General features: G+C 36.0%; 1 protein-coding gene across 3 annotated transcripts in view; it reads left to right on the forward strand.

Moving 5' to 3' along the window:
- PLCB1 (phospholipase C beta 1) overlaps positions 1-25,235 on the forward strand; it is a 283,302-nt gene that overhangs the window by 117,782 nt on the left and 140,285 nt on the right. For all 3 annotated transcript variants that reach the window (XM_008055186.1, XM_008055185.1, XM_008055187.1), the window contains exons 15-20: positions 1,832-1,956; positions 5,580-5,734; positions 8,549-8,713; positions 10,419-10,518; positions 11,346-11,450; positions 12,383-12,492. In XM_008055186.1, the coding sequence (XP_008053377.1) occupies positions 1,832-1,956; positions 5,580-5,734; positions 8,549-8,713; positions 10,419-10,518; positions 11,346-11,450; positions 12,383-12,492 (760 nt within the window). The remainder of the gene's footprint in view (positions 1-1,831; positions 1,957-5,579; positions 5,735-8,548; positions 8,714-10,418; positions 10,519-11,345; positions 11,451-12,382; positions 12,493-25,235) is intronic.

Consider the following 25,235-nt stretch of genomic DNA (forward strand, 5'->3'; position numbering starts at 1 on the left):
TTTGTTTGTTTGGTTTCTTAATAAGGAAAAAGATGCATAAAATGGCTTAAGTCTCTAACTTGGAAATGATAAGTTATTTCAGGCCTCATACATGGTACTGACTGGGGTATCCTGGCCTATGGGAAAGAGAACTGACCTTGAAGAAAAGGAAGCCCAGCATTCAAGGTTGCCCTTATACCATCCAGCTGTGTCCTTTGGCAATTTGTTTCTGACTTTCCTCATTCATAAAAGAGAAGTAATGATTCAAGCTTTATGGTTAGCTCTTTGGATTAAGTACAACATAGGTAACATACATATCTAATACCTATATGTAAAGTGTATACATATATGTATATATGTGTATATATACATACACACATACACCTGGCTTGGCACCTCACTTATATGTAATATATGTCCAACAATTTTTTAAATTCTTATCATAATGATGATAATGAGAATATAAATTTATCCGAACAAGAATGACTTTGTTGCTGCTACTGACAGCAAAACCTTTTTATTATTACCCATGAACCAAAATAAAATAAGAACTTTACAAGTTTTTCATTAAATTAATACTAAATATCCAAAAGCGATCAATTTCATGAAAAAAGTCTTAGAATAGAACTCACCTTTAAAACTCATCGACAGTAGAAGAGGAAACAAATGTAGATGCCATAAGTAAAGTCACACTAAAAAATCGTTAGCATTAGCATTCATATTTAACTACGATAGATCTTTTGTTATATGTCTTATTTCATTTAATCCTCAAAATAGTCCTATGACGTAGGGCTATAGCATCTATTTTATAGATGAAGAAACTACAACAGAGAAAGATGAAATAACTTGCCCAAGATAATACAGCTACCAAGTTCCAGAGTTAAGAGTTAACTCCAGCTAGCTCAGTCTCAGTCTGTAATCCCAGCACTTTGGGAGGCTGAGCCATGTGGATTACCTGAGCCCACGGGTTCAAGTCCAACCCGGGCACCTTGGCGAGACCTCATCTCTACAATAAATCAAAAATTAGCTAGGTGCGGTAGCACATGCCTGTAGTTCCGGCTATTTGGAAGACTGAGGCGGAAGGATCACAAGAGCCCAGCAGGTCAACGCTGGGGTAGCCATGAATGTGCTATTGCACTCCAGTCAGGGTGACAGAGTGAGACTGGTTCAACTCAAAAAAAAAAGATTTAATTCCATTTTGTGTAGCTATGAACCCTAACTAAACTCTTCCTGACGTGGTAATAAGAACTAGTCAGTCATGTTTTAAAGAAATAACATTGTCCAATAGCTACAAGTTTCTTAGGATAGAAAACTGATGATGATAAGGACCAAAATATGAAACAAGATAAGATACTTCTGTGCTATAACGACCTCATTATCAATCATAAAGACTACCACAGTCTTGGCAAATAGCATGCCCAGAGAAGGTTATGAAAATGAGTAGAGAACATTTCAAAAATAGCTATATGTAATAGTTAATATTATCTACTTCTGCCAAACACAATATCATCCTCTCCTATAACTTAACACTGTCCAGTCTCCTTATGTATTCTTAAATCATTAAGTCTGTCCTTAACACTCTTCACAAAATTACATTGACTTTGACTCAGCCATTTGTTGCTACTTCACTGGTTTTTACCCACAAGGCTCTGCAAGGTGATGTTATGCTTATGTGATAAGAACACATTTATTCTATTTGTTTAGACAGGTTTTTGCATATTTCACCTACTGGCCCAATGAGATCATCAATATTAACTTCATTTCCCCATTGGAGAAAGATGAAAGGTAGCTTCTCACTTAATACTACTAATTATTTTTATAATTGTATTCACTACTTAACATGATGGTCCAGATATAACAAAATGCAGCTTAGCAGAATATATCCAAAAGGAACACGTGTGGATTCATCCAACTATATGCCTCAGCTTTTCTGGAATGCAGGTTGTCAGATGGTGGCACTTAATTTCCAGACAATGGGTAAGTAATGCAGTTCATGTGCATTCCCATTCTGTTGGAAAGTAACGTTTCCAAGTGTTCAAAAATCATTCCCATGTAATAAGGGAGAAAAATGGCCAGACTTGATGGAAAAATAAAAACAAATGTCAATAAGGGAATTATCAATGCAAAAAAAGTGAAAAATGTAGATATTTTCTAAAATAATGTATAAGCAGGTCTTTCTTTCTACTGGTTTTGCATTATTTTAAAGCATTTTAAAATACTTTTAAAAGTAATACGTACTTATTTTTTACTTCAAAAAAGTATAAAGAAAAATAAAAGTGAGAGGAATGCTCTTGCTCCTCTGAGTTGACAGTGTTGACTTTTGGCTTCATAATCTGTAAGTCTTTTTTGTCTATATATATGTGCTTTTGCACATAACACCTTATTAAAAATAAATAAGTACATATATAAACATACCCACTTAAATGCTATACAAAAACATAAATTTTAATAGCTTCATATTAAACATATTTTACGATTCACTAAAAATTCATTTCCCTAGACTTCAGATAATTTTTTTCTACTATAACTCATGTTTTGGGAATAATCTTGACTATAAATTATCAAATATATCTCCTAATTTCTTTAGAAAAGTTTCTAAAAACAGAATTACTGTGTTAAAAGATGTGAAAGTTGTAAGCATCTTTGCGAATATTGCCAAATTGTTCATTTAAAATGTTGCACTAGGTTATTTCTCCATTAACAGTGGGTGATATAAGGTGAGCTCTCTCATTTGAGATCTTGGTTAAGTATTATCATTAATAATAAAAAAATTTCAGACAGAATATGTTGTTTCACTTTTACTTTAATTTTATTTCTTTATCATTGAGTTTGAACCCTTAAAAATATTTTTCTTGCTCTTTATATTTCTGCTTTTATGAACTACATATTCAGGACTATTGTCAATTTTTCTATTTATTTATAGCAACACTTTTTTATATGGCAGGCATATTGTCTTTTGTGAAACAGAGAAAACTTTATTTTATGAGGTCAGGTTGATTAATGTTTTATAGTGTGTGTTTCATTTTTATAACAGTCTCCCCATCCTTGTCCTCCTATTTGTCTCATGGTTTCTTTTTTATTTGTAATTCATTTTAGCCTTCCAAATTTAATTTTGGTGTATAGCTTCAGTGAGAGCAAACCCTTTTCTACCTAAAGTATCATCTCACTGAACTGGAATTACAGCTTAAAGAGATGCAACTTTTTTGTTGTTAATTTGGATCCATTTTTTTCTCTTTATATCTTTTTTCCATTGATAGATTGTCTGCCTTCTTGGATGCAACAACTCACTATTTTTATTATGTTTTATAATATGGCTTAATACCTGGAAGTGGAAATTCTCCTTTTTTGCTACTTTTTTTTTAACCTTTCCCAGTGGAATTCCTGTTCCCAATGAATTTAGTTTAAGTGTATTATATTTCCCTCCTGACCATTACATTTTTTAAATTAAAATCATATGAAGTTTATAAATTTATCTAAAGAAAAGTGATATCTTTTTAATTTTTAGTTTTCTCACAGAAAAGATGGTGTTTTTTTTCCTTTGCTTTAAAAATTCTTATATTAAGTCCCCCAGCAAAATCACTTGTCTTTATTAGAGGATTAGTATTTTTAGATGAAATAATTCTTTTTACTTATATATATAACAGATTGCTTCTGGATGTTTGTATTTGTATATTTATTTTAAAAATAAATGTGTGTTATAAATATCATCTTCCTAAGCTCTTATAATAGCCTATTTTTGGCAGTAAATTCCGTTAGATTTTTCAGACACCCAAAGATAGTAATTTGGTCACATCTAATTTCTCCTCTGGTCTTCTTTGTTGCTTTGGAATGACCGTTCTAGAATAATATTAAATAATAGTATTAAGAGTGGACATCTTTATTTTTTCTTGTATTCAAGAGGTTTAACAATTTGCCATTTATTAAGTATTTAGAGCTCTAAGTCACAATTATGGCTTTTCTTTTTTAAATTTTTATTGACATGATAGCTGTTCATATTATTGCAGTACATGTGATAATTTGATACATTCATATAATCAAACAGGGTAATTGGGATATTATCACCTTAAATATTTATTTTTTTTCTTTTCTTTAGGAATATTTAAATTATTCTAGCTATTTTGAGAAGTACAATTGATTAATGTTAATTATAGTTGCCCTACTGATCTATCCAATGTCAGATATTATTTCTTCTAAGCAAAAGTGGGCATCTTTTCCTTTATCCTGATACTAATATGAACTTCACTGTTGTGATACCATCAAGTGGGATATTGGTTGTGACTTTGAAATCGATATTTTTTAACATACTGAAGAGGTGTACTTGTGTCCTAGTTGATTAAGAGTGTTGTAGAAATCTATATGGAATGCTATTAAATATCTCTTGGGATTATCATATATTTTAATTTCATCACCCATGCATAATTGTGGTGGGTTATATTAACAGATCTAACATGTAATTATTATTTTGCTTCCAAGATAATCTCTGTTTGCTTGTTGTGTATGTTTCTTTTAGGCCATATGGCTTGATGATGAAATTTTTAGGCTTTTCAAGTTAAATTTTTTCAAGTTTGATAGGTCTAATATTATATTTTGAGTTTTTTTATATTTTGTCCAATTTTGGTATCATAGCTATAATAGTTTAATAAAATAAGAGAAAATTTAACTTATTTACCCTGCTCTAAAAATTTGTTGCATAGAACCTTGAAATAATTCTATCATCTTTACTCTGGAGATGAGTCACAACACTGATAATCTAGAACAACTGACAACTCCCCAGATTCTTTACAACTTTAAAATATATTTTTTTAACCCTAACAATTGCAAAAAGTATGACCATTCATTTGATACACTGACCAAGTCTTAGGAAAATTTTTACCAGTAACTTTTGTTCATTGGAAAAGAGTCAACGTATAATTGGATATTGGTTGTAGGTAGTCCCAGAACTATAATTTTTTTAAAGGAAAATTTTTGTATACACTTTTTAAAAGAGAAAAAAATATCATCCTCTGTTAGTGAGGGCTGGGGAAGTTCACTCTCAAAAACACACCATAGGGAATATAAATTGGTTTAAGTTTTTGGAAGGGCATTTTAGTAAGACATCAATAAAAGCTTTTCCAATATGCACATCTTTTGACCCAGAAATTTCATACCTAAGAAAACTACTGATGATGTCTTCAAAGATTTTACCACAGTGATGTTCATCAAAACGTTATACACAATGGTAAAAAATTAGAAGAAAAATAAATGTGGCCAAAGAGGGAATAGGTCAGATACATTTATCCAAATATATCTATTCAAAGGAATTTTATATAGCTGTCATAAATAAGGCAGGTAAATATTTAACAAAATGAACATATATATGTCAAAAATATGTTTGAAGTAGAATCACTGCCTACCTATTGGCAGTGATTATCTCTGGATTTGAGAAATACAGGTGAAATTTTTTTCCCTATGTGTGTTTCCTACATTTTTTCAATGATTATTTCTTTTATAAAGGAGAACAGTCACAAAAGTAGATTATAATGCAATCTGACTTTATATTCTTACTTTCTTGCTCCAAACATAAATATGTTCATAATAAGGTTTATGCTTTTTGTATTCAGACCTGGCTATGCAAATAAATATGGGGATGTATGAATACAATGGGAAGAGTGGTTACAGACTGAAGCCAGAGTTCATGAGGAGGCCTGACAAGCATTTTGATCCATTTACTGAAGGCATCGTAGATGGGATAGTGGCCAACACTTTATCTGTTAAGGTATGTGCACCCCTATCAAAAGACTGTTCCTAGCAAAATTCTTGAATATCATCCACTTCACACAAAGAAGTAGCTTAGTCATTAAAAATTTATTAGCTGGCAAAGACTCTACTTCCTTCATATATTTTTTTTCCTTTAAGGATCAAAACTACATTAAAAGTTTTCACAAGCCACCAAAGGGCTGAACCACATTGTTAATTTGATAAAAATTTGATCCCAAATTAATAAAGTGAATTGGTGGGATTCGCCATGGCCAATCCTTTCTTTTGGTGTGTAACTATCCCACTATGAAATTTACTTGAAAATTAGTGGCTAATGTTGGAAAGATCTTCTGATCTCTTTCTCCCCATTAGTTCTGAGCAAAAGGAGCTGGAAAAAAGTTATCTCAATAAGTTACCAAATATTGAACAAAAGCTTTTAAGTTATCATAGCATGAATTTTGAAAATCTACCAGGGTATTTAGGGATTTTAAAACACATATTAATACGACCTTAAATTTAAAAATTGCTTTATTAAAGTTGGGATCAAAGGGAGTCTCAAACTCTACTAGTACAATGACCACTCATATACCTAATTCTGAATTGTGCTCCACATCTTTAAAAGAAAAGAAAAGAAAAGAAAAATGTTGCTTTATTAAATATACATATGACCCTAAAACTTAATTCCAAATGATTTTCTTCAGTTGTTGAAATTGATGTTGCAGCAGATATAATATTTTTAGCTCTCAGAAAATATTTTTAATAATATAAAAGGGAAGTCCATTTCTGTAAAAATTTTTTACCTGGATTTTGTAAGCCCTTGGTGTTTAAAGCTTTTTTAAAGTATCATTTCTGTTTAATTGAAAACTATAGACTAGAAATTTTTTTACTGACCATAAATGCAATTTTCATATTTACCTTAAGCAAGGGCATTTGAAAAATGATGTAAAAAATGTTCTGTGAGAGTTCACTAACTTCTATCTATTCTAAGCATTTGAATCCATTTTTACCTTAAAACTTAATTCATTTTATAATAAAGGTTTTAGGAGGGAGGACACACCTCATCAACAAGGGTACCTGCATAATGAACATTTGTATACCTAACCCTGAATTGTACCCCACATATCTAAAATTAAAAAATGTTTTTAAAGATTTAAAATAAAATTTCAATGATGTGTCTCATAATTATACCTTTTGAAATTATTTCCAACCACATATATAGAGAGTGAAGTTGGCAGAATTAAAACTTCACGATTATATTTATTTTAGGAAATTGTTTTCAGAAAAGGATGTTTAATCCCTGTCAAGTGTGATTGAGATAAACTCATAAGCATCATGTACTGATAGAATGCTATTTTTAGAATCCTTGTCCATTGTTGTTATAACTAATGCAAATTAATAGTGTTTTTGCCTTGTTTGCAGATTCATCTTATTTTGAGCATGGTTGCTTGCTTATTTATTTTGTCTTGAAAATTTTACTGTGACAGTGTAAGTTATAAAACAATGACATAGAGGCAGGAAAGTAAGTTGAGTTGTGAAAGAGGAAAAAGTTGAACCCCAGTCAATTGTAACCTGTAGCTTCTGTCCACAATGGAGACACGATTCTAGTGTTTTCTATTCTACAGCTGTTAGTCTCCCCTGTGAAGACAGGCCACACTGCGGTAGAGTCCTGCCTTTAACAAAACAGCTAGAACCAAGGTGCAGCTCATATCTGTCCAGTTGTGCCTTTGTTTTGATTTTATGGCACAGACTTGATAGTGCAAGAATGAATTTGTGAGCTCACATGACATTCTGCCATCCTGTTTTACTAATGAGAATCTTGTGGTTTCATGTCATTAATTTGATCAAACATTTTAAGCATACTAAACCTTCTGTTCATCTGAATTCCTAAACATCCTGTTGGAAGTTTCAAACACGCCTGCTATGAGTTTCTCATGTAGAACCTTAAGTTAAACAAAGAGATTGTTGCTAGTAGGTTCCATGCACTCATGCCACATAGAATATGCAGGAGGCATGAGTTCTTCCAGGACAAATTCAAAGAACCTTCTTAATATCCTTCCCTCTGACTTGTTCAGAATTTCTGATCACATTGGCATAATTTCTGATCACATTGTTCAGAATTTCTGATCACATTGACTTTGACTTCACTCAATCTCTGATGGATTTTCTCATACCACCATTATGTCTGATTTCAGCCATAATCTTGGAAATTCTATCCCTTTCACAGACTTGAGCTCAGAAAGCTCTTGACCAGCAGATAACTTTGTACTGACCACTCAAACCACATTCACCAGGTTTCCTCCAGCAGCTAGCTTTCTGCTGTTCCCCTCTCTGGCATAAGGGGACATCTTCTGTGCCTCCATTAGCCTTTATGATTGCTGATGGAGCCCTCAAGTTTTGAAAATTAAAAAAGAAACAGTTATAGAAGACATTTTATAAATATACAATTTTTAAATTTTCTTTTAACTTCATAATATCCATTAGTTATGTGGCCAGACAAAGGATACTCATGATTGTATAGATGGCTAACCAGGTGAGATCAGGGATAATGATAAATTGGGCTTGATGGTTTAAAGTGGACACTTGTTCATTTATTCCTCCTATACTCCAGTGTCTCATTAATTGACTTCTAACCTCACCATTTTCAATATCCTCTACCAGCTCTTTAAGTGAAAAAGAAATCATATTTCTCCTTCTGTTTTTATTTCCTTTGGCTTATAATTCAACATTTACCAGCAGCATTTGTACCTCCCAAGTATTCTCTTATGTCTTTGTTACTCATTCATCAAGACTCCCTTTTTAATTTTTATCATTTTATGTATTCATCATTTTCTAGATTATTTCTGGTCAGTTTCTTTCCGATAAAAAAGTCGGGACCTACGTAGAGGTGGATATGTTTGGTTTGCCTGTGGACACGAGGAGGAAGGCATTTAAGACCAAAACATCCCAAGGAAATGCTGTGAATCCTGTCTGGGAAGAAGAACCTATTGTGTTCAAAAAGGTTTGTCTCATGTTCTTGATATCAGATGAAACTGAGTTTTCCAGGTGTTTTATACTGAGAAAATAACACAATGAAAAAGTATTTGTTGTTTAATTTGGATCTGCACATTTACAAGGCAATAACCTTTTGAAAGCCATCCTGAAAACTTTTCAAGAATTCTGTTAATCACTTGTTTGGATTTTCAGAATTGTATAGTAAATCAACTCATTCCAGTATGCCTCATTTGGAAGACCAGAAAAACATATAAATTTAACTCATATAGCATCATAATACAAGTGAAAAATTATACATTTTTGTTATAACTCAGATGGAGTAGAATGGGAATTAGGAAATAATATAGTGGCTGAAAGAAAGGAAGTCAGTACTTCCTTTAAAAAGAATATTAATTAAATTCCCTGTGATCTTTCTCCATTGGCAGCTAGACATCCAATTTTGTCTGGCTTCTATCTGATGAATTTTAAGCCATTCATACCCAAATAGACCCTCTGTCTGTCTCCAACAGAAAGTAAATCTTCCTCACATGTTTATTACATAAAGGAGGAAAATAGGTTCACTGGAAAGTAAAATAAACTTTCTTACCCTACCCTGTGCTTTTTTCTGGCTGGAATTACAAGCTCAGTATCTTGTAAAGAAAACATCTATATGAAAGCTCTCTGTGCTCTGTTTCTTAATGTGTTAACTGGGCTTAAATATTCTGTCTACTTCATAGGGTTATTATGAATATTCCACGAGTAAATACATTAGCAACACTTAGAAAATGCCTGGCACAATAAAAATATTCAATTAAGGGGAGTTTGCTGTTGTATAAGAAACTATACATTTTTTAAGAGATAGTTGATCTTGTGTTGTGGACATGAGATAGAACTGCATCTCCAGATGTTTCTTACTGAGGAAAGAAATGAATAATTAATTGTTGCTTAGTTTGGGAATCTACAAATGTATAAAGCCATTGTATTTTGAAAGCTATCCTGAAAGTTGCTCTTGTTTGTTTACTTTTACTTTGAAGGCACAAAAGTCATTTGCTTTGGAAATATAAAACTAAACATTCACATGGTGATAAGACCACCAACAGTTTTTGTTTAAACATAGAACTTTTGTTATTTCCACATTGAGAATGTTCATGTAAAAATAAGATGGGCTCTATTTTGAATAAATGCCTCATTGGTTAAAGGTGATAAGACATAGATGAAGCCCTGTTTTTGCTAACCTACGTCTTCCCCTGGAAATTAAAACTTATAAGGCTGGGCACGGTGGCTCATGCCTGTAATTCCAGCACGTTGGAAGGCCAACGCAGGTGGATTGCTTGAGTGCAGGAATTCAAGACCAGCCCAGGCAACATAGCAAAACTCTATCTCTACAAAAAGTCAAAAAAATGAGTCGGACGTAGTGGCTTGCGCCTGTAGGCCCAACTACTCAGGAGGCTAAGGTGGAAAGATCACCTGAGCCCAAGAGTTTGAGGCTTCAAAAAGCCATGATCATGCCACTGCACTCCAGCCTGAGTGACAGAGTAAGATCCTGACTCAAAAAAAATTTTTTTAAATAAAGAAAATTAAACTTATAGAGCAACAGCTCAACTTTTTGCCTAGATTAACTAAGAAGAAACTTCTACTTGGAGCTGGAAAAGCAGGACCTGATTGAATAACATCTAGTTCCTTCTTGGAATAATTCATTCCTTTAACCAGGTTTGTCTTTCATGTCCCCATAGGTGGTTCTTCCTACACTGGCCTGCTTGAGAATAGCAGTTTATGAAGAAGGGGGTAAATTTATTGGCCACCGGATCTTACCAGTGCAAGCCATTCGGCCAGGTATGAATAGTGTGATGAGGAACTTTTTATCAAAGTTGCAAGCAAAATCATTGCTGCCTTGCATGATTATTAAAGAATGATTTAGGAAACGATTTGCTCCTTTGTAATTTTGTTATATAACAGGGGCTGTTAGATTAGTTATTTAAATCTGGCAGTTGCATGTTTTTGTGACATGCTCTTGAATATTAGTCAACTTTTACCATGATAATTATGTGTAAGAAGCTATCTGAAAACATATAGACGAGTGTTTCTCTTCACGCTCACAGGGTTGGCAAGGTTTGGCTGATCTAGCCTAGGCTTGGCAACACAGCAGTGCTTCAGACTGTGAGTTGGGTTTAGGTCTGTTCCATGTGGTATCATTCTGGAGCACAAACTGAAGGGCCAGTGGCACCCACGATATGGACTTCTCTTGGCAGACCACTGGAAAGCACTGGGCAAACCTAACCGTATGTGGGCACTATACACCTCTGCCTGTACCACGTCACTGATATCCCACTGGCCAAATCAGAGCATATGCTAAGGCCAAGTCAAGAAATCATGTCAAGTGTAACTCTATTATGGGAGGCAAATTTGAACCAATAATTCAGTCAGCAGCATATGCTTTTGAATTCTTTTTGGTGGGAAAAATATGGCTGAAAAGGAAAAAAAATCAGAATCAAAAATGTTTTCTGAGAAAAATAGTATCACTCAAAATCATGTGATTAAAGTGAAAGAGAAGTAACCTGTTTGTCACCTAAAATAAATACTTTTATCACATAAGATGCTCATCATTATAACTAACATTGTGAAGAAAATATGTGATGTGCAATACTAATGTCACTCTCCAGGCTATCACTATATCTGTCTGAGGAATGAAAGAAACCAGCCTCTGATGCTGCCAGCTGTCTTTGTCTACATAGAAGTGAAAGACTATGTGCCAGATACATATGCAGGTAAACAACCTAACTCAAAGGGATAGTTCCATCTGGGTCATCACATCTTTGTGGCTTATTTTTGAAACAAAGGCAGGAGATTTCAGTCTCAGAATCACCTCTACCTTCTGTATGTCTTGAGGTGAATTGCTCAAGCATTTGTGAATACATTTTCACTTAATTTATTTTAATTTAAACCCCAATACCTCAGTTTTGAACACACTTATTCACTGATAATTTTATTCTCATAGGCCTGGAACTTTCTAACCCATGTTACCTGGTACTGCAGCTATCTATCTAGGTCTGTACGATGAATTTGCCTTCAGCCAGCTTTAGAACACTGATCATTTTTGTGGGTAGTGCCAAGTGGCCTGGGTGTAAGACATTAGAGAGTGATAGAGGCTATGGTAAACTTGAAGTACTTACCCCATCCAAAGATGGGCAGCCGTTACTTAATTCAGCTAGCCACTACCACGCAAATGGTAGTGCCAAATCTTTTGGCACATTGCCAAATCTTTTGGTTATTCCAACAGTCTAGACAGCAGGCTTTTTATGTGAAATGATTCCATTTATGAAACATCTTTTAAACCAATAAGGTAAGAGTGTGGGTCATTGCTGGAATGAATGATACCCTCAAAAACTAAAATATTTAGGGTGCTGAGGGGTTGGAGTCTGTCCATTTGACTGTCAGGGCTGAACTTTTGATTTCTCTCTTCTGAGGTTTCAGCAGCATCCTGACTCTAATCTATTTCCAAACTGTTGGATAGATGGGTAGATAGTTGTATGGGTAGATAGAACAATGAAAGATGGATGATGAATGAGTGGGGGGATGGGTAGGTAGCTGAATAATGAGTGGATGGATGGATGGATGGATGGATGGAGGGTAGACGAATGAATGATGGGTGGCCAATATCTCTAGAACCTTTGGCTTAAAATATCTCTTCCCTATTTAGATGTGATTGAAGCTTTGTCAAACCCAATCCGGTATGTGAATCTGATGGAGCAGAGAGCCAAGCAACTGGCTGCTTTGACAATGGAAGATGAGGAGGAAGTAAAGAAAGAGGTGAGGGGTATTCTGGACTTACGCATGGCATTAAGCATGATTTCTTCACCTACTTGGTGACTTTTCTGAAGTTAACGTCACACCTCAGGAGAATAAATGGCACATCACACAACATTTTCATAGTGTTCAGCATCATGTCACAAAATATCTAGGTGATTAACTACATTTTTCATATTTCATTCTCTTTTGGCAATTCTGAGATACCATCAGTGTCTTTTCTTGTGCTCACATCTTGCTATTTCAGGTGAAAGTTTCTATATAATTTTGTGCTGATTAAAAGTGATTAAGGCACTTTAAAAAAAAGATAATTACCAAATCATTTAGTTTTTCCTTTTGGCTTTAATTTAAAGTGCAGGGTTTTCAAAGTGCTTTTGTAACTTTTTATAATACATAAAGTATTTAACACAATGCCCAGAGCATAATATGGGCCATAAAGTGTTTACTATTATGTATTATCACATGGTATATTTGTGTATTATAACTTATGTTCCCAAATGAATTGTTATATGCTTCTAAATTAGATACCACAATGCAAAGAACAATTAGGAAAGAGTCTAGAAATATTCTAAATGAAGTCTAAAAATATAAAGTTTCCATGTAGACTGACAATCCTTTTGCTTTTTGAAAAAGTAAAATATAATGAATGATTATTGGGGATGGCATCAGTATTAGAAGTAGTGATAAAAATGATCTATCTTATTTTGTTCAGAAGCAAAATTTGGGAAAAAATAAAAATGGAGAACTATCAGTATGGGATAGTTGAAAATTGTTTGGATAGCTATGACTAATAGCTATCCATTAAATTGTCTGTATAAATAGTCCATTCAAGTTGATACTGTTTATTAAAAGCCTTTTTCTTATTCCAAAAGTAACCCAGGTTCATCATAGAAAAATTTAAAACATAAAAATGAGGCCAGACATGGTGGCTCACGCCTGTAATCTCAGCACTTTGGGAGACCAAGGTGAGAAGATTGCCTGAGCCCAAGGATTCGAGACCAGCCTGGGCAATTTAGTGAGACCTCATCTCTACAATAAATCAAAAATTTAGCTGGACATGGTGGTGCACGCATGTAGTACCAGCTACTTAGAAGGCTGAGGCAGAATGATCACTTGAGCCCATCAGGTCAAGGCTTGCGGTGGCTATGAGTGTGCCACTGCACTCCAGACTGGGTGACAGAGTGAGACTCCAATTCAAAAATAAAATAAAATAATAAGATAAAATAAAACATAAAAATGAGAAAAGAAAACACCAAAGAAATCAACTGTAATTCAAACACTCAAGCTATTCAGAGTCAGTTCCTGTGAATATAGATTGTGTACATAAGCAAGTCTTTATGAACAGTTCTTTCTTTTCCATAAAATGGAATAATATAGTCTGTGTTTTAACCTTTTGTTTTCACTCGATACAAATATGTCATGTCATTAAATATTCTTCTATGGCCTGACTTTTAATGGCTCCTAGCCTCTTACCATTTAGTGCTGCCATAATTTATTTACCCAATCCTCAATTATTAAATATTTGCATTGCTTCACTGTTTTTAACAGATCTTCGGTGAACATCACGTAAATACATTTTTAACACATCTGTGATTGTTTCATTGTTTTGTTTTTCTTGTATAGAATTTTAGAAATTTTTGAAAATGTTGGAAAAAATGAAACAATGAAGAACTCTTAGGACCCCTACTTGAATTTGATGAAGGATTGGTCTAAGCAATCACTGCTTGTACAGGGTTTACAAAAAGAGGGGTGTTTACATGCGTCAGGCAGATGCTGTTGGCGCCCTGCTCAGATTTCCTTTTGAGGGTGCTACAGGGGTTGGCTGCAAACCACTCATGGCTTCTCCAAGGGCTGGACTGGACTGGGCTGATAGGAAGTACCTTGACTGGAGCCGCCTGGCAGGGCATTCCTTGGAGGGGGTGAACCATGCCCAATGGTTGACATATCTGGTGGAATAACAGCTCACATCCCTTGTTTCTGGGTGGGCAACTTCTGTGTGGCAATTCATGCTCCAGAGCTCCCATGGGATCAGGCTGAGGCTAGAGTTTACCTGAGACCACCTCTCAGCCTGTCTTCTTTCCTGGTCTTCAACTGCTTGCGTCACTTCCCTACAGTTTTCTCCTGAGAGTATCCTCTCAATAAATCATGTGCTCAAGAATGCCCTTGTCCAGTTCCTCTTCTAGAGAAATTAGCAGTGCTAAATTGCTTGTGGTTTTATAATTAAATACAAAAATGAGTGCCCTTTCTGGACTATTTGCTGAGAACTATAGCTTAAAGATTTTACAGTAGTTCCATCTTTAATTCTCGTATCTCTTTAGTGATAATAATGCTTTTTCTCTTTCCCATGAAAAGCCTTTATACAGATTGAGTATGACTAGAGAATTCTATGAATTTCTTATCTTGCTTACAAGAACACCAGTGTGAAATTAAGCCCTCTCCTTAGAAATGCAATAAAACCTCCAAAACTCTCCTCTTTTTCCTGCTTTACTTAATAGCACATTGTATAAGATATAATTCAAGGTAAGGATAATTTATGTAGATATGTCAGTTATTATTAATAACATTCTTCTAATTAGAAAACAGGAATCTCTTTCACCAACTGGATGTGTTTTCTTTTCTAAGAAATAATAGTAAAAAGAAAGCATTTTTAAGTAAAATTACCTGCATTTTCACTATTTAGAACAATAATTCTTATATTATCAACTTCTACCTGTTTGGTAGCCATTGTCTCCAAGGACTAAGAACTCACTTCAAGAGAACATTTTGACTCTACCACATTTCCGCTTAAGTATTACAGCATTTGTGCTTAAAGTCTCATAATAGAACGTTTTACTGATGATGCTTCAGAGAAACCATTTCTCTAATGATTGGAGAAAAAATGTCTCTCAGGCATGGGAGACCTAGGACCTTTGAGATTGCATGGATCTTTTCACAGACTAGTATCTTTTGAAAGCCTTATCTTTGCATCAGAAATCACTTATCAAAAAGCTATTTTGGGAGAGTAAAATACTGAAGGGTATAAAAATACAAAATACAAAATACAAAAGTAGAATTTTGGGTCAATCTTATTTTTGTTTCTCTTTTTCAAAAGGCAATCAGAAACGTATAATATGGGTTAAACTTAGAGAATATTGGGACATTTTCAGTTTCAAAAATAATTTTAGAGATATTGAATCATATAGACTCTCTTGGTCTAATAGTGAAAATAGGATTTTTTTTTTTCCTTTGAAATGTCTAAACTCTTAACTGGCCTCATTTTTGAAACTCAAGGAAAAAAACATTTACCCTCACCATGTACTGCTAAGCAAGGAGAACTTTGAATACCAGTGTGCCTTTTATCTTGTCTTGGAATAGTGTAGTTTGTTTGAATGAGGCCACAGAAAATAAGTAGCTGTGGTTTTCTCAAAAGAAAATTCTATCTAGGACATCACAGGCACTGGAGACACTTTTAACAGCAAAGACGTTTTTAGTATAATCTTTTTAACATGGTGCTTCTAAAGGTCATTTCTATTTGAAAATTAAAGACTTCATTGAACAGCAAAATATTACCAGGTTTTTAATATTCTAATAGAGTAATTTACAAACCAAGTCAGTAAGAAAGTTGAATTTTTCCCCATGATTTGAACAATAGACATTTTTTCAGATCATGTGAAAAATATTATTCAGATTATATATATATATTTAGGTTATATATAAATGTAATATACATTTAGATTATATATAATCTGAATAATGGTTGGAAGTTAAGAAATAACAGAGATATTAATTGCTAGACTTATTTTGTCTTTTTTTTTTTTTTTTTTTGCTGTTATTTTCCTTTGTTTGGAATTGGGAGTCTCACTCTGTTGTCTTCACTGGAATACAGTGGCACCATCACAGCTCACCTCAGCCTCAACATCCTGGGTTCAGGTGACCCTTCTACCCCAGCCTCCCAAGTAACTGGGACTACAGATGCATAATACCATGCCCAGCTAATTTTTCAAATTTTTATTTATTTTATTTTGTTTTATTTTAGTTTATTTTATTTGCAGAGATGAGGTTTCCATATGTTGCCCAGGTTGGACTTGAACTCCTAGGCTCAAGTGATCCTTCCACCTTTGCCTTCCACACCTGGCCTTATTTTGTCTTTTTTAAAGTCATTGTTCAGGGTAGTGGGCTTGTAAAGTTATAGAATAAGAGCCTAACTCTGAATTGTAACTAAGTGTGGCATGTATAGTTATGCCTCTTAATGAAAAGTCATATAGAAAAACTTTAAAACACTAAGCTAAAGGAACAAATGTTTAAAACCCTCAATAATTTTGCAAATACTGTGACATTTTTTATGTGTGTCCTTCTAGCATGTTTTCTATGCAAATTTTTTTTTTTACAAATTAAAAAAAAAGTTCCACAGCCCAGCTACTTTATAGAGATGCCTAGTGAAATATCAGTAACACTTCTTTATTTTTAATTTTTATATGACCTGTAAAGGGAAAAACCAAATATCGTATCTATTTACTAGAAAATATTATGTGATAACATTAATATAAAAATCCAATATTTGAACATGAATTTCTTTTAGCATGTCAGAGAAGTAGAGAAAAAAATAAATAGAATGAACATTTACTGAGTGCTTACTGTTTACCTGGTACTAAATTGAACTCTTTCATGTATTTACTCACTTAATTCTTAAAGCATCTATATGTCCCATTTACCATTACCTCCATGTAACAAGTGAGCAAATTGGGGCACCCAGGGAGTTATTCTTTGCCCAGTGCCACACAGTAAGAAACAGAGTTGGGATGGAAACCTAGCAATCGGGTTTCTATACCAGCACTTCTCAAAGTATAGTGTGCAGACCAGGGCAAAAAATCCTTGATTCAGTGGGTCCAGACTCAGCCTCTCTAAGAAGCCCCAGGTGATGGGATGCTATTGCTTCTTGGAGTAACAAGTAACACTTTGAATAACAAGGATCAACACTACACCATACATGCTACCTTTATAACAAAAATGTATTTTTCTGGTAACCTTTAGCAAGGACCGGCCCTTCATTTGTCTTTCTGTTCTCTGTAGCAGGTGACCTGGGTGAATGAGCACAGAGTATAAGACCTTTACCTTAAATAGAAGGTAATTGAATTGAATTTTTAATTGAATAGACTGTCAAGAATCCCCCCCCCTTTAAATCACTGGATATTATCAAAACTTGTTCTTCAGTAAGTTAGGTTTATCTTTGTGGGTTCAATTTGATTAGTTTGTGCATTGCCTCGCCAAAATACACATTCCCCAATTCGAAACTTCCGAGTTACAAAGGCTGTATTCATTTTCCACGCGTTCATTTTTATATTTGGGAAAGTTGTCATCAAAGACACAGCACCTGAGCACAGAGTACTTCAAATTTTACTCAGCCCTCAAGGCCAAAGTTACTTTCCACAACAATTCCCAATATCATCTGTGTCCTCATCATAAAGTGAAGATGTATAGTAGTCTTCATGTAATGTTGATGTTGAAAAGGGAAGGTTGTTTAGTAACACTAAAGTTTCTTTTATTCCTAGAGGCCTACTTGTTATGTTGTCTGACTTATACTTCTTATGAATGAACTGATCTGTATCTAAAATAATTTGCAAATATTTCCTAATTCATTGTATGACTCCATTGCATCTTTAATAGGATTTGATTATATGAACAATGATTTGACTTTCACCAGCATATTAACTCAGCGAGAAAATTCAAGTTGGTACTCTAATTATTAATAGTTTACAGTGTTTCACTCAGTAAGACCTTGGGTGCCTACCATTTTATTCTCCAAGACAAAAACTTGATACTTTATTCAGTGTAAGGACTTGGCCCTAAAATCAAAATGAGGTTTCCTGCTCATTTTGGATTCTCCTTAAATGAAAATCTTCCTCCTCAAATAAATTATCTGGGTACAATGACTCACACCTGTAATCCCAGCACTTTGGCAGGCCGAGGCAGGAGGATTGCTTGAGCACAGGCGTTTAGGACCAGTCTAGGCAACATAGTGAGACCTCATCTCTACAAAAACAAAATAAAAAAGTTAGTCAGGCACGATGCTGTGTGTCTGTAGTCCCTGCTACCTTGGAGGCTGAGCCAGGAGGATTACCTGAGTCCAGGAAGTCGAGGATGTAGAGAGCTGTGATCATGCCACTGCACTCCAGTCTGGGTGACAGAGTGAGACTCTGACTCAAAAAAATTAAAAATAAATTTTATTGTGTACATTTGAGGCATACATCATGATAATATAAGATACCTGGATATAGTAAAATGGTTACTCCAGTGGAACAAATGAATATATCCGTCATTTTACATAGCTACCCATTTTGTCCCCCCATGGCAAAAGCAGCTATAATCTCCTTGTGTAGCAAAAATCTTGAATGCAGTACACTGTCGTTAACTATAGTCTTCATGCTGTACTTTAGATCTTATGACTTGCTCATCCTATTTGCTACTTTATATCCTTTGACCCACAGCTCTCCATTTCCTCCCCCATATGCACCTCAAAATTTGAGAAGCCTGCTCCGAAAAAGAGGGATAAACTTCCTCACTGACGTCTTCCTAATCACCATGGTGTTAGTAATGGCATGGTTACAATGTTTAAGTTTCTGGACTCAGTTCTATCTTAGGCAGATGAACCCAAAGCCCCTCATTAGAATCCACTGAAATGTTATAAGTTGTTCTGCAGGAAATTTGTAAAAGTAGTTTTACTGAACCAATCATTGATGAGTTTCAACTCTAGTAAATGAATGGTGTTTTCTTGAAATCATATTTAAAAGACCCCCAGTTGTTCAACTTCTTGGACATTGACATGAAGCAAGTCACTTTACCATTATGAGCAACTGTGTTCCCTTTTCTGAAAATAAGGATTAGTATGGTTTTCCTCTGTAGGACCCAGTTGTATCCAAGGCCTTAAATAAGAGTGCCATGTAAACTTCAAAGCTGGAGAGTATACAAATGAAAGGGATGGTGACATTATTTAAAGGCTATTTCCTAAAAGACACTGTCACTATGCTTAGCATTATACATATAATGATGAGAAAAATCAGATGTTCACATAGACCTTAGAATCTGCAAGAAGAGACCGACATTAATAAAAATCCATCATCGATGTGAACGTGCATCTGTCACTAAGGTTCAACAAAGAAATACCAAGTAAATGCTGATGATCTCTTTAAATACGATGACATGGCCTTGCTGTGTCAAACATCAGTCAGTCCACATTCCAGTTTCTACTGGAAGAACTCGCTGGACATTAATTATAAAAAATAATAATAAAGCAAAATTGTTTTACTCAGTAAGTCTTCATTAAGAAGCTAAAAAAAAGCTGGAGGCAACAAATGAATGTATCCATTTCCTTAGAGCTGTAGAGCTGTCTTGTGCTTCTAACTCACCCTAAGAGACTCTTCAAAATATAGGAGTTTTGACTTATTTTATTATGGAAATGTTCAAGGCTACATAAATGTTGAAAGAACTGTCCAGTGAACACCCATGTGTCAGTCACCTAGATCCCACAATTAAAATGTTGATGTGATAAATTCCTCTATCCATGTATTGATCTCATTTTTGATGCAGTTTAAAGCAAGTTGCCAACATCAATATACTTCATTTCTAAACACTTGAAAACGCATACATTGGGTCACAATATTCAGGAATAATTTTGAATTTCTTAAAAATGGAAGGTAGATACCTTGTCTAATCCCATTCAGTTAATAGAAATTTAAAGTACAAATTATCCATGTGTTCGAGGAAGTTCTTTCTTAAGGGAAAAACTGGCTCTAACAAAGTCATACTCACTGCCTGTATTTGCCTTGAGTGGACTGGATTTTTGCATGATGTATTTATGAGTCTTGCCAATAATATTCTAGAAAGGCTGATGACCTTGCCTTTTACTTATATGGTGACCGAATCAAGATGCTATCATCCTAACCAGCTGCACAGAGGGGACTGCACTCTTTAGACGACTCAAGGGAGAGCATGATCCAGCACCTCTACTTATCACACATCTGGTGTTTGAAAGACCCTTGGCTTCCCCCATATTACCCATTCAGCTAAATCCTCCAAATCCTAGTTCTCTACTGCTTGATCATTAGACCCAAATTTTGCATGCCCAGGATGGAAATCTTTTCATCCAGCACATCAAATGACTTTTCTTCCTTTTATAAAGCTTATAAAATGGTCTTTCGGTTGCCAATTTACTGATCTGTTTATCATGTATTTTCAAGGCACTTCTGTACATTTTGGAAGTAGGAAGAGTATATATATATATATATATATTTTTTTTTTTTTTTTGAGTTGGTGTCTCACCCTGTTGCCCAAGCTGTAGTGCAGTGGCACAATCACAGCTTTCCACATCCTTGACCTCCTGGACTTAGGTAACCCTTCTGCCTCAGCTTCTCAAGTAGCTGGGACTGTAGGCACGCGCTACCACACCCAGCAAAGTCTTTTTATACTTAATTTTTGAAAGTCATTATTGGCATGTTTTGAAGGAAAATTATTGCAATGATTGGATTTGGCCACTAGAGGGCAGAGAGTTACTGCTGTGGTTCACTCTTTGCCTTTTTTTTTTTTTTTTTTTTTGGTCTACCCAGCTAAGCAAAATCTAGTTAGTGCAACTGAAGTACTGCTATATCCTGAACCTTCTTCCTTTGAAATGTGCTTACTTAGATTCTAAGAGTCTCTCAATTAAGCCAAGAAACTGACATTTCTAATTCTTTTGTTTCTATTGTAATTTCCAGTACCAGGTGAAAGGATTTCATGTTTATCTTATCCTATCTTATCTTACTTATTTTTTGAGTTGGAGTCTCACTCCAACCAGACTGGAGTGCAATGGCACACTCAGCCACTGCAACCTCCACCTGCTGGGCTCAGGCAATCCTTCTGCCTCAGCCTTCCAAGTAGCTGGAACCACAGGCGCACACCACCACACTTGGCTAATATTTTTATTTATTGTAGAGATGAGATCTTGCCATATTGCCCAGGCTGGTCTCAAACCCGTGGGTTCAGGCAATCCTCTGGCCTCTGCCTCCCAAAGTGCTGGGATTACAGGCATGAGCCACCACACCTGGCTTCATGTTTATTTTATTCAAACTCGTGAAAACAAATATTTGGGGGAGAAATAGTCTCAAGGGTTGACTTCTACTGATCCCTTTGAGCAGGACAAGAAATTTTATTATTGCATTTTGCCTCACATATCCATGTAGTGGGAATTATTCAATTTTTCAATCATGGTATCAAAAAGTTAAATTTTAGTACTTCACTATGAAAGATGCCCCTTTTTTTCATTTTTCATCTCTTGCATTTAACTGTTTTATTTAAATCTTTATACAGAAGGCACCCAAAAGAGTATACACATTTTAAGACAGGAGAAAAATTGTTTTAAGTTGTAATACTCAATAAGAGGAATACAAGTCACATTTGACTTCTGCAATTACAAGAGGTGCTCAAAGTGGTTATCAGCATCCAGACACTTCTGACTGAATGTGAACATCTCTTAAAATGTGTATATGTTTTTTGGCAACCCTGGTATATGGATGCCTTTTTAGTGCAGTGGACTAAGTTCTTTGAGAATTCTATCTACATCTATACATCTCTGTATCTCAGTATAAATTACTTTCATAGTTCTTTAAGCTGATGTTATCATAGAATACAGAGTGAACTGCAGCAGTAGACAAATGTAGACTTTAAGCTATAGAGTATACTCAGATACCAGTTCTGCTGTTTCCTATGTGATGTCTGGCAAGTTACTTGACTTTTAATAAAGTATTGAGAAAAGACTTTTCCTAACATCTCCAATTGCTTGGCTCTATGAGGGTGCTGGGAATGTTGCCTGTCCTGATGGTCTGTTATGAAGGTGTTGCATATAACAGCTGCTTCTGTTAGCAATCTCCACCAGGTAAGTGTAGTCCATTACAAGTCGAGTGTAGTGGCTCATGCCCATAATCCTAGCACCCTGGGAGGCCAACGCAAGAGGATTGCTTGAGGCCAGGAGTTTGAGATCAGCCCAGGAAACACAGCAGATCTTGTCTCTACAAAAAATTAGGCAGGCATGGTGGCATGTGCCTGTAGTTCCAGCTATTCAAAAGGCTAAGGCAGAGGGATCACCTGAATCCAGGAGGTCAAGGCCTCAGTGAGCCATGATCTTGCCACTGCACTCTAGCTTGGGCAACAACGTGAGACCCTGATGAAAGGAAGGAAGGAAGGAAGGAAGGAAGGAAGGAAGGAAGGAAGGAAGGAAGGAAGGAAGGAAGGAAGGAAGGAAGGAGACATTTATTACAGTTTATATCTACAGCCTTAACAAAAAATGTTTAAACATCAGTCTGATGTATTTGCCATTATGGGTTCTCACTTGTCTCAAAAGAGGCCCTAACAAGAGGGAGACTATGTAAGGACCCCCAATTTCTTAGTCCTCTTTACCGACCCTCTTCTCTCCACCTTTGTTTGGCCACTGGAGTGAGGAGGTGAGGAGTTGCAGGCACAGACTAGCTGGCCCCTGGCCCACTGAGTTCCTGCACACTCCTGTCCTTTCAGTGTTGCCAAGGATGCATGGACTGCCCAACACAATCTCAGAATTCTAGGCAAACTCTGCTCCTCTGAGCAGAGGGTATAGATGGGCACCTTTTAGGCCAAATGTGATCTGAAGATGTGCTTCGGTTGGCCTCTCAGAGATTTGAAATTTGCAGAGTGCCTTCAAAAATGCAATTTTTCCACTTGGGGAGGCCGAAATGGAAGGATGGCTTGAGATCAGGAGTATGAGACCAGCCTGAGCAACATGGCAAAACCCTGTCTCTGCAAAAAAATAAAAAAATGAAAATAAACTGGGGCATGACACATGAACCTGTATTCCCAGCTGCTCAGAAGGCTTAGGTGGGAGGATCATTTGAGCCCAGGATTTAGAGGCTGCAGTGAGCTATGATTGTGCCACTACACTCCAGCCTGGGTGACAGAATGAGACTCTGACTACAGAAAAGGAAAAGAAAATTTGATTGTCTAGCTTTTCTCGAAACCTGGGCAGCCATGGGTTGAAACTGAGCAGTCACTGCCTGGTTTGCAGGAGCTCTCTCTCCAGCTCTGGACATGACCTCACTTTGAACTGTTCATTAACTCCAGTCCACTTTGCTTGATCCCATCATTTTCATGAACTGCCTATTCATGTAAAGGGTGATTGGTGCCTTCCTGACCTCAGGCTGTACAACACAGCCCACCCTGCCTGGAAGCATCTCCTGGTGTGACCTCTCAGCTAAGCATTCCTCCAAAGCCTGTCTCAAAGTCCAACAGCAGCTCTTGACCGGTCCCTCACCCTCAATTGCATCCTTAAAGCATTTGCCTGAATGTTTACTCAACATGTCTCTGTTTTTTGGTTTTTCAGTGTCTTCAAATGTATACATTATATCAGTTTGGAGAAAGTAGAGGCTTTGTCTCACTCATCCTTAATAAACAGTGATTTATTATTCCCTAGCACTTGATTCAAATTGACAATTTAACCTTGGTTTCCCCACCCACCCACCCAGGGCATACAGCTACATGGATTATCTACAAATCCCATACAAGGCTAAAATAAGCTTGCTGGATCCATTCTGAATATACCTCCAGCCTGATTCCTCAAGACAGTAATTCTTGTTGCCAAAAAGAAGCCACACTTTCTTACTTTCACAGAGGCTGTTTGTCCATCACTTCTGTTCTTTCCTCCACAGCCTTTTCTTTCTCTTTGTCCTTCTACAGAGGGCTGATTTCAGCCAGCTGTCACATTGGGAAGAATCTGGTTCATTCCCCATCTGGTTCTAGAAACCCACCTGGGTATAAAGGGGGAAGATCAGATGCCCACGGAAAAGGAGTACCTTCCTTCCCTACTACCAAGCAACTGAGTTTGGTAACCATGGGAATTCCCTTCAGCAGGGAGATTGAGAAGTTTTGCCCTTATTGTATTCAAGCCACAGGACCACCCAGTATGAGGGTGCACAGGTCCTGTGTTGCCAAATCTAATTTTTCAAGAAAAGCAAGAAAATCATTATTTAACTGTAAAATCACCTTAAATTAAAAATCTGGCAACATTAGGTGAACCAAAGAAAATGTTTCCCTCTACTCCATTTGAAACATGAGCCTCCAGTTTACAATGTCTTGCTGAACCAAAAATACACAATCCTTCTCCCTTGCATTCTAGAAAGAATTTTCCTGATGGATGTAACTAACTGGCTTAAACACACCAGCACTTAACCATCAGAAGTCGGCATTTTTCAAAAGACAGAGTTCTGCCATGTGGGTCATACAGGCTGCAGGATGTCTTGGCTCCTGTCTCTCCATCTGATGACCAGTCACTGCCCTGGGGCCCATCCAGCACTGAATAAGCCACTACAAATAAGCAGGGATTATTTGTTGAATTAAGATAAATTCTGGCTAGATGTAGTGGCTCACTCCTGTAATCCTAGCACTTTGGGAGGCTGAGGTGGGTGGATCCCTTGAGACCAGGAGTTCCAGACTAGCCTGGGCAACATAGCAAGACATTGCCTCTACAAAAAATAAAGTAAAATAAATACTAAAAAAATTAGCTGAGTGTAGTGCTGCACCCCTGTAGTCCCAGCTCCTCAGGAGGCTGAGACAGGAGGATCACTTGAGTCCAGGAGTTAGAGGCTGCAATGTGCTATAATCATGCCACTGCACTCCAACCTGGACAACAGGGTTAGAAGATCATGACTCAGCCTGTAATCCCACGCTTTTGGGAGGCTGAGGTGAGTGGATTGCCTGAACCCGCGGGTTCGAGA

The sequence above is a fragment of the Carlito syrichta genome, unplaced genomic scaffold, assembly GCF_000164805.1.
Source record: "Carlito syrichta isolate Samal-C Ts95f unplaced genomic scaffold, Tarsius_syrichta-2.0.1 Scaffold301764, whole genome shotgun sequence".
NCBI classification, from domain to species: Eukaryota; Metazoa; Chordata; class Mammalia; order Primates; family Tarsiidae; genus Carlito; species Carlito syrichta.